General features: G+C 41.6%; 1 protein-coding gene across 2 annotated transcripts in view; it reads right to left on the bottom strand.

Annotated features, from left to right (window-relative positions):
• Positions 1-10,915, bottom strand: part of phldb1b (pleckstrin homology-like domain, family B, member 1b) — a 76,127-nt gene that overhangs the window by 5,028 nt on the left and 60,184 nt on the right. For both annotated transcript variants that reach the window (XM_073483701.1, XM_073483709.1), the window contains 5 exons: positions 9,479-9,821; positions 7,060-7,150; positions 5,894-6,040; positions 5,327-5,546; positions 2,480-2,565 (listed from right to left, as the gene is read on the bottom strand). In XM_073483701.1, coding sequence (XP_073339802.1) covers positions 2,480-2,565; positions 5,327-5,546; positions 5,894-6,040; positions 7,060-7,150; positions 9,479-9,821 — 887 coding nt within the window. The remainder of the gene's footprint in view (positions 1-2,479; positions 2,566-5,326; positions 5,547-5,893; positions 6,041-7,059; positions 7,151-9,478; positions 9,822-10,915) is intronic.

Below are 10,915 nucleotides of genomic sequence, written 5' to 3'. Positions count from 1 at the left end.
GCACCACCGGCTGCTCCAATAGCTTCGCCTGGATGATGGTTACTTCAAGACTTAATATTTTCCTTTTAGGATGAGTGAGGGACAGTCTGACAACGGTGTGAGGCTTTTTTCAACGAGCCGTTCAGAGAGCTCCTGCAACAACACAAGCGCTCCAGGCATCCGAGGCGTGAGGCGCACAAGCGAAACGCTTCCTGCCTAAAACAACCGGAGAAAGACTCGTCTCACTGCAACAACCGCAACGACTGATGATTGTTTTAATGTTACCGTGATGCTCATAGTATGAAACCCACTACATATTCTACAGAACATATTAGCACAAAGACATCTTTAGCGCCTTAGTTATCAAAATTAAATGTATCTTCGTTTCCAAGATCAAGAATCAAATGTTTTTTTTTCTATTATTTTATATTTTCATGCAAAATAAGCTCTTCAGCTTGTGAAGAGGTTAAAAACCTTTGTTGTTTTTTGTTGATTCTGGAAATAGTTTGAGAAACAGCCTGAAGTGTGTGAAACAACTGTCTGTGTTTTTCAAGGAATATTGCGAGTCAGATGGAAAGATGCATAAGAGTCATAAATGAATTGGTAGATCAAAAACACATCAGTCCATCTCGACTTCTACAAATCTCATGAGAAATATGAGTGGGACCACAATCGATAAAGAAAAGCAATTGAAAAAATGGATTTTACTGCTGTTTTCCCCATGAAATTGTCATCTTTGGAACCAGACAACTGTAAAATATATTTCATGTTTCTTTGTTCTGCATCACTTTTCCTTTTCTGAACCATCGTTTTTCTGTCTTTGCTGAGTGCAGCAGACTTTAAAGTTCTCCCTCTGTAATGTGACATTGGAAGTGACAAGTAAAATCAAAGTCCCAGGGTTGATCAGAGCCACACAGTTAGTCAGAGTGCAGTGCATCAAACACAAACACACACACTGAAGATGAGGAGGCAGCAGCAGATAAGAAAAGTGACAAGACGTGTGAGGCTCAAGTCAAGCAGCAAGCAGCCCTGATCATAAAGACGAGAGAGACGTCCAGAACCGACACCTACGGCTGGAAGAAGAATACCGCTTCCTGAACAGACGAGTGTCTTTGAAAAATGAGAACAGAGATCGAACAGCTCGTACTTCTGTCGAGCTTTAAAAAGACTGAACATGTGTTTATAACTGGTCTCAGACAGGAAGTGTTGTCCTGATCAGCCTACAAATCAAACTTATTCCTTTAGTAACACTTCACAATAACCATCATTAATACATTTATAGTTTACTAACAAACAATGAAATGTTTTAAAACTATTGAGTAAACAACTGTTTGTTGTAAAGTTGTTGTTCAACTGATGTTTATTATACTTTATGAATGTTTAATAAATACTGTGTAGTTCATCTATAAACATTATATGGATGGCCATTATAAAGATGCATTTATAAACCGTTACAACTGATTAATAAATGTTTTATGAATCATTTCATTGTTTGTTAACAGTCAAATATCTACTAACTGTAAATGTAACATTTATTAATGATGAGTATTATAAAGTGTTGTCCTTTCTTCTGCTTATAGACACATAAAACCTACCTGGGTCCACTGATGCTTTATGTGAAGGTCCTTGTAATATGAATTAGTTCATAGGTAATAAAACATAAATAAGACTATATTAGTGTTGGTAAAAGCATTACAGGCTTGTCTGTTGGATAATAAGTTATTATAAGCACAAAATATTCAAGGATTTAACCTTAATAAAGCATTGTTAGTAAAAATCATATTTAACAGTTGATAAAAACATAATAAACTATGTTTTAATGTTAATAAAGCAACAAAAAGCTTAGCAAAGATTTAACAATGATATAACAGGTAAGTTAGTTAGACTCAATTATGTGTTTGTTATGTTCTGAATCAGTCTGTAAACTGTCAGCAGGTGTCTTAGAGCTCATTAATGTCTTGTAATCTAACAATAATAAAGTTATTAACTTACATTCTTTTATAATGTTAATAATGGACTCATTACGCTAACGTTTAGTACAAGCACCTTCACATGAAGAGCGACTGAAGGTCTGTGTTTTCTAACCACTTGACTGCTTTAAACTGGGAACAGTGGGATGGACGGAGGGATCAGGCAGGATTATAGGATTATATATTCAAACTACAAAGAATCAAACGAGCGTCTGTCTGAGGTCATTAAATACAAAGTGTGAAGCATGCATCAACAGCCCCTCAGCTGGTAACTGTCTCCTATTGTCTACGACACTATACGGTCTATGGTTTGGACACACAGGGCTCAGTGAGGAGAGACGGGGGAACACAGAGTGTGGATACATACACTGGTCATCATATTCAAGTTGAAAAATCCCTTCTGTGACAGCAGCCGGCCAAAGCAAAAGAAGCAGAGCAGAGTGTGCACAGACATGTTGGAAATGAAAGAGAATGTGAGATGAGAATAAAGAAGGTGTGAAACAGATGAGAGAGAAGGAGTGTTTCTGTACCTTCGTGGCACTGCGGAGGTGATCGTAATACACCTCTTCTATCGCCTGGAAGTAGATCACACCCTTCAGCTTGGTCTCATGTTTGTCTGTGGGAAGGAAGGAAAACAACGTGAGTTCGGTTAAAAGACTAAAATGTATTGACGACTTTTTCTTGGCTGGAACAGCTGAGGCGCGTCGCTTCATGTCACCTAGAATAAGGACAGGAAGAAGACACGGTCGTTAAAAAAAGAAGAAATCAAACTTTGATCATGACCAATTCATGGCTTGTGATGATGGATGGAAAAAGACAACCACAGCACTTTTTCTCTGTTTTTAAACCGATGGGGCTCTCATTGTATTTTCACACTTGACTGCATTCTTACGCTACTCTGGTACATCATTGCAGTTTGTTTCATCAGCCGCTGCAGAACTGCAGTGAGGAACCGGTGGGGAACTCAACACCCCTCTCTACCTCCAGGCACAAACACTCCACAAGCCAACTTAAGAGTAGTAGGTAGAGACGCAGCGCCTCATTTCGAGGAATAACACTTTCCTTTTAACACGCAGCTATTATCTGCTAATGACCTCTTTAGCATTCAAATAGCCCAGCGTTTGCATCTCATTTGACTGCATCTAAATTACCAAAACTCAGCTCGTGGTTCAGGTTGATTAACGAGAATTAGCGGCGCTCATGACTAATGCTCGCCACCTCTCCTTCTTCATTGTTCAAGGTCAAGAGACAAGGGCAAGCAGTGCATCTCAATCAGCCTCCTCAGAGAGCGCGGCGCTGTGCGCATTTTAACTACTGCCAAAGTAATCTCAGTACACCTCCTCACCCTGGCTCACTTTCAACAAGGTACGCTTTAAGCAGCTTTAAGCAGAACCTTCTGAGGACTTCAAAGGCCTGACAGCGAACAAGTGTCCCAGAGCTCGCCGCGCACCATCAATTACACCAGCGTGCACGCTACATACTACATGTACTGCTGCTGCTCAAGGTCCTGAGGACACATGTTCTGCATGCCACTCATCCACAGCACCAGTATTTATAATAAAGGTCTTAAGCTTGTTGCAGCTCCTCTATTTTAATTGTATATACCTCATTTTATTTTACATTTAGCCCTTATTTGTTATTTAGTCCCACTGAGACCACAGATCTCTTTAGAAGTGAGACCTGGCTGAGAATGGCAGCAACACAGGGTTACAAAAACAAAACACAGAAAAATAATCAGATAAAACATTTGCACACAGACAACTGAACATTTAATCATTCAGAGGTTCAATGTTCTGCAGGTTCAGATCAGTCTGTAGGTCGTTCCATGCAGTGGCTGCAGGAACCCTGAACGCTTCCTGTCCCAGTTACAGCTGTCACCTCCGACATTCACAGGTACTTTATATTCATGTCTTTTGACGTCTTTTCAGTGACACTGATACTCTGTCTCGCTGGTTTCCCACACAAACACTTCAAACGAGAGGAAATGTAATGCATGAGTGAGTGTAACACAGGGTGGACAGATTAACAGGAACACCCTGCAGTCAAACACAGTCAGTAATGGATTGTAACTAAAATATTACTTAAGTACTGTACTTCATACTAATGTGACGTACTTTTCTTTCATTTCTTTTATGTTTTATCCAACGTTATGTTATACTTTATCCTTCAACTGCATTTCAGAGGGAAATAGTGAACTTCTTACTCCACTACATTTGTACCTTTCTTGTTCCTTGTTATATTACAGAATAAGCTAAGCTAAACTAAGCTAAACTAAGATAAGCCCATAAAATAATTACCCAGTTAGGGCTGCAAAATTAATGTCAATCTAATCTGAGTTGTATATGACTAGGTTCAACACTGTAGCTGTGCAGAGACGTCCTGATGTACAGATGTTCTTCTCCAGATGGAAGGAAACACGTTTGTTTGGCACAGACCACAACAAATGTCAGTGCTGTAATGCTGGATTGCATGATACTGAGTGTTGCTGTTATTTTGTCCACATCACTTAGACTTCAGCAACATGAGAGAGACTGTGATGTAAAACACAGAGAGCAGCAGCCAGCTGTGATGAACCAGACTGTTCTTTCACCGTACTGACCCAAATGCAAGAACATATTTCTGTCTTAAAATCAGGTTTGTGTTATATTTAAGGACCAGACCTTTCTGTTCTTCTTGCATGAAGCGAGTCCTGCTGTTCTGTAACATCAGATCCTACAGAGAGCGTTGTATTGTTGGTTGTCTGCATCTTTAATGTTGGACTTTCTTCAGGCCTGTCTACAGTGTGTCTTTTGGCCAATTTTAACCTCCTGTGTAATGTGTTCTGTTAACACTGATGAAATTCATTTCATAACGTCTCCTGTCTCATATCCTCACTGCAGAAATAGACTTTTTGAATCATCTGTCAAACAGCTCAGTATCCACCGTCACACAATGATTGCTGAGGAGCTAGAACCAAAAGAATCATGGTGAGCGCAGGAGGCTGACAGACCGGTGTCAGTGTGTTACTGATGGACACGCTGCACAAAAGTGTGATTTTCATCCTGCTTTAATATTTCATCTTTGACTTTTATCAGAGAAAAGCTTCAGGAATGAGGACTGTGTCCTCCTCACAATACCAGTGTCTGAGGAAACTTTCCCGACAGAACCAGAATGTGTTTCTAGACTTTAAACAGTCTTTTTCCAAAACCAGCTGTTAGAACTAGGGCAGTCTTATATTCAGGCTGATGTGCTAACGTTGTCCAAACATGTCCCAGGGGTTCAGGCACTGATTGGAAGCTAAGATGTCCCTGCCTCTAACTACTGTGAGAAGTGCAGAGCAAAGACATCACAGTAATGACCCCACAGCATCAAATAAGAACAACAACGATGCCTCTTACCGACGTAGTAGGAGAAGGTCCTTTTGAGGCGGTCGAAGACGAACCAGCGTTTCTTCCAGGACTTGATCTTGCCTCCCATCTTCACCAGGTAGCCCTTACACATCTTCTCTGTGAGGATGACCTGGTAGCAGGTGTCCACGCTGTGGCCCGACGACTCGACGTGGGAGCGCAGGTCGAACTCCTCCTTCCGTATGGGCAGGTAGCGAGTCATAGGGCGGGCCTGGAACCAGCAGAACACAGGTGGCTCACCGTCAGGACTTGTTTAGATTTCATATCACAGCTTGACTGATTTCTAATGAAGTGATCAGTTTTGATCAAACATGTGGGGAAATGTTTCATTTTTGGCATCTTGTCCATGAGGGATGACCTGTCCTGTGATGATGCTCTCATACAGGTTTCTACTTTGGTATGAACATGGTCGACTGTGAACATGTTGAATACAGGCTCCATCCCCCCACCACCCCCAGCAGCACATGTGTGTAAAATCCTGCCATGTCTTCAGCAGACAGGTTGAATCATTTTCTACTTTACCACCATGCAGACTCAATTACATCTCATCTTACTGACCTGAGAGAAGTTCTTGGCCCTCATTTTGACCTCCTTCTCCACGAGCTGCTGCCGATGAAAAGTTTCATCCTGTAGTCTCTTCTCCGCCTCCTCCCTCCTCCTCCTCTCCTCCTCCAGCATCTGACGGCGAGCCAGGCTCTCTCGTTCCTGGAGGAGAGCGCTTTCATTAAATATTTTTTTGATCTGCGCGAGGGCTTCGCAGAGAACAGCAGCCAGAACTCAGCTTGACATTCATACATTTATGTACATCTCTGCCTGCTGAGAGCTGCTGGCCACCGTGCAGCTGCACCACACTCATCCACTCTTTAAACAGAAACCTTTTAGCTATTTGGAGAAGCAGTGATCTGCTCTGTGGCCAGAAACACACACAGACGTACAACACATCCATGCACAGACCAAAGAGGTAGAAATAAAACAGGAATAAAAGCACTGTTGTCTTGACAGTGAAAAACATCCTGCACACTAACACTCATTTTTACTCTTAACAATGTGTCGATCCTCAGATCTTCAGGTTACATTTTTAATGCTCTGAGTTGTGATGAACTCAGAGGGTTCACGTCAATTCTGTTAATTTCATCTGTGTTTCCCTCACTTTCCTTATATCTTATGTATACAGTGTACTGAATGAGGACAGATGAGGTAAAGAATATATTTATTTATTTATTTCAAATATTTGTGGATTATATAATCATATTTAAATATTTGTTGACAGCATCTAGGACCTACAGTCAGAGATTGGATTTGACAACAAATAAGACTTTTCGGTGAGCATGTTGCTTTGTAGTCATTTTATACACTCCTTACATTTTTACAGACCTATAAACACTATCCTCAAATACTGCCTTAACTGAACCGACTCAATAAACAGAACTTATAAAAGGAGCTGCATGCAAGTAGTGAAAATTACTGAAGTGATGAGAACTGCAGCTCCACGTAACAATAGAGAAACGGGAGAAAAGCTTCAGAGCAGAACATTGATTTGACATCCTTCTTGTTCTTTGTATGACAGTCTGAGCTTCTTCATCAGGATGCCAAAACTTAAAGATGGAGGCCAATAAAGTCTCCGTTCGCTGTCCTGAACCTTCATTTTTCAAATCATGCTCAAAGCTATTGACAGGAGGACTGCAAGAACTCTCATCAATCATCAGGTATGGATTGTGTCTTACCCGCGACTCAATAAGTCTGGCTTTCTCCAGCTGCGCCTCCTTCAGCATTTTCTCCATCTCCTCAATCTTCAGTGAGTCCATTCCTCCGACACTGGTGTCAAACACAACAACAGTGTTAGCACACAGCCTTCAGAGAGAGCACATCCTGACACCTCCTGCATCTAACAGCAAATCACTGCATATCAACTCTGCTAACATCAGTTAGGTTCAAACAGTGTCTGTAGGGAGAGTCTGGAGACAGGATGTGTGTTGCCACAGTATTTCCCTGCAGATCTAAGAAAAGTCTGTCAGAGGTGTTAAACATTAAAACTAAAAGTCTCCTTTACATCCCCGAGCACAGCAGTAACAACAGCTGAACATTTTAATACATCAGACTTTGCTGAAGGAAATCTACACAAAAAGTCACATTAGAGGCTTCAGTACTGTCAGTACACTATGAGGGGACTCGAGCAGCAGTGTTGACACGGACCGGACCGGGCCAGCTCCTAGAGAGAAGGCAAACATGGTGTGTTGGTTTGTCCTACATTCACAGTTAGAAGAGAGTTTGTGTAGCAGCTACATGACTTTAAAAATGTACGTCGATGTGCTCTGAGGATCTGTGTGTGGGGGTGAAATGAGTGCTGTACTCTATGTCTTCTTTTTTACAATCCAAACATGGATAAAGTGTTTTATCCAAAATACTTATTGGATAAAACAGAGCCCCGACTAAACCCAGAAACATAAAATGATGTTTTTTTTGTTAAGACATAAGTAATTTTCCTGGAATAATGTTAGATTTCTTTTGTTATTATGGTAATATAAATGTAATTAATAGTGGTGTTGGAGGTACGTGCCACTGTGTGCAGCAAACAGGAGGGCAGGTTTATTTTGACAGCAGTGAAAATGCTGTTTTTGAAAGGCTGAACACCAACAAATATGGAGCAGTGTTACGTTAGAACAGGCCTGATGAATAAAAACAAAGAAAGTGAAGCAGCAAAAGGTCAGACTTCTACCTCCCTTATGTCTGACCCGTAAAGCTCAGAGTTTAAATGTGTTAAAACTACCTTTTCTTTTTTTTTTACTAGACCTTTTTTATTAGTTTTCACAGAGACATTATATAAAGAAAATGTACAGGGAAAATCATCTAAATCTTGGAGGTAGGTTGTCAGTTTGACTCTCAGAAATTCCCGCATTAAAACTTTCTAATGAAACAAGAGTATTTCTGTGCAGACAAAACTAATGAATGGGCTTATTGGCTTCAAATCTAGAAGATCAAAAGGGCCCTAATGAGGCTGTTAACAGGCGGCATCTGGTGCAAGGCCGTCAGTTGAACAGGTCTGAGGTAGTTACGTTAACTAAAACCTTGTTGCGAACATCTATCTTATTTTATTAGACTTTGATACATTCTGACTTTTGAAGCAGCCACCACTGGAATAATTCTACAAATACTGTAATTGTAATAGTACTAGGATTATAGTAGCCTTAACTTTATTTGCAACTATGCAGACAGGCCAGGTTCAATCAGAATGAACAAAGGTACAGAGCATTCAAATGTTCATCTATGAATGAAGCTTTGAAACTTTTACGCATAGTCGTAGATGAAATAGAAACAAGTTCAGCCAATACAACAATGTCTCATATAACCTTAACTCTAACAATAGAAGCTTTAATGACCTCAGGCTCACATCTGTGTCCCAAACATGTGTGATGGTGTAGCTTTGTAAACCACTGCCATGTAGCCATAAACACTGAAACATTTTTACATATCGGAACAAATGAGAGCAATAAGGGCAGGCGAATATTTATCTCTATTGGTGGGAAATGTTACAACATCTACTTATTAAAAACTCATAACAGAGAGCAGTCAGAGTCACTGATACGCTGCTATGAAACAGTCGGTGTCCTCGTCCCGTCTCCACTGTGCTCCCTTCATTACAGAACCAACCTCATTAAGTTTGTCCCAGACACGTGACTGATTGTTGTTGGAATTGGACTCCAGAGAGATCTAAACGGGATCTGAACCTCAGGTGCTGCTGAGAACCTGCTGTGGTGAACACTGCTGTGATACATTAACAGATGGTCCACAAATGAGCCGACCTGTGGACAGACTTTACCTGGTTAGTGTGGGTGTGGGTTTTTAACACTCTGATCTTAATACTTCTTTAATGCTACTTTAACTTTGAGACCTCAATCAGTTAGTAGCTTGATATGAACAGTCATCATTTTTTGTTTAATATGAAATTTATTGCTGTTTAATTTCATTTTAAAGTAGAATTCGTACACATTACACTTCTGGGACCTAAAAAAAACTTTTTAAGTACCCACAGAAACCCTGACTGAGCCAGAGTGAGACCCCCAGACTCAAGGTCTGAGCTAGAAGACTGTTGCAAGAATACAAACAGCATTTTATGAAATGCTCTGGCCATGACAGTGTGTTTACCTGGACATGTTGTCTGGCGAGCAGGCCGAGTTGTTCCCCGTCGACACGCTGGTGTCCACGCTGTCGGAGCTCTCCAGGCTCAGAGTGTCGTAGGGCTGCTCTCCGGCTGACGGGGGCTGGTGGTGCAGAATGGAGTGGTGAACAAGAGGCGGAGCACCGACGGAGCTGTGGCTCAGCGCCGGGCTGTAGGACATGATCGGGGAGTAGGAGGGCGACGAGGAGGACGAGGTCATGAGGTGGGTCTGAGAGCCGTGCAGCGCCTCCCACTGACACTGAGCTTCGGCCGCTGCCCTCTGTTTGAGCTCGGCAAGGCGACGACGCTGCTCCTCGATCACCTGCTGACCTGCAGAGAGGAGGGTACTGATCAGTGGATACACTCTGATTTTCTGAGCGTGGAAAATGGAACAAGGACAGAAGTTTAAAGAGACAGTTCTGCCCCAAATCAAAATTCAGATATTCCCTCCTACCTGTAGTGATATTCATCCTTCTAGACTGTTTTGGTGATAATGACCGCAGCAGTGTCTCTTTCCAGAAATCCTGACCTGGTTACTGAAGATAATCTACAGACCTTAATGTGAGCAGTTTCACGAAGGAACTATTTTCTTTTAACTGAACTACACCCAACCGTATCACCACGTGTCTTCTCATGATGAGAGGCTCATGCTTGTGACAGCAGCGTTGTAAAAATATCCAAAAGATGCTTGAAATGCTGTTGAGTTTTCAAATGTATTTTTTGCCATCTTGTTCCATTATGTTGGAGAGAAGTCAGACATTTCTATAGCCGATGTGTCCAAAACTCTGCAGCTCTCACCAAAACAATCTAGATGGTTGAAAAGCACTACAGGTAAGAGGGAATATGTGTATTTTTGATTTTGGGCTGAACTGTCCTTTTAATCCTTAAGGCAACTCGATCAATAAGAGGTCCATCTGTTTCCCACAGAGCAGAGAGATCACCACATTTAAACCAGCATGCTAGCAAAGAAGAACTTGAACTGAAGAACCTGTAAATGCACAACCAGCACCAGCCCGCGGACCACCAGACTATAAACCATGCACCACACATACAAGTATGTGTTCTCTCAGTGACACAAGCTCAAGGATAACTGCAAAAACCCACTAAGTCCCATCACCGCTGAGTTCAGTATCGATCCAGTTCCTCACATTTTAAATCCATGCTGCTGTGCACCTGATAATGGGCTAACACATCTGGAAAGAATTGCCCGGGTCGATAACTCCAGACGAGGAGCTCAGTGAATGCTGAACATGCAAGATTTATTCTCCAGCAGCAGGAACTTTCATAGAAGATTGATGGAAGAAGAGAAGGCTGTTCAATGTTGCAGACAAGATGAAAAGAAATGTTCAGGGGAGAGGAGTTAACGACACACCAGAGATGGAAGAGACTGAGAGAGAAGGATGAAGAGAGAAGGGTCTGAAATT

This window comes from Pagrus major, chromosome 2, assembly GCF_040436345.1.
Source record: "Pagrus major chromosome 2, Pma_NU_1.0".
Taxonomy (NCBI): Eukaryota; Metazoa; Chordata; class Actinopteri; order Spariformes; family Sparidae; genus Pagrus; species Pagrus major.
Note: the sequence above shows the minus strand (reverse complement) of the source record. Positions and strands in the feature narration are given on the sequence as shown.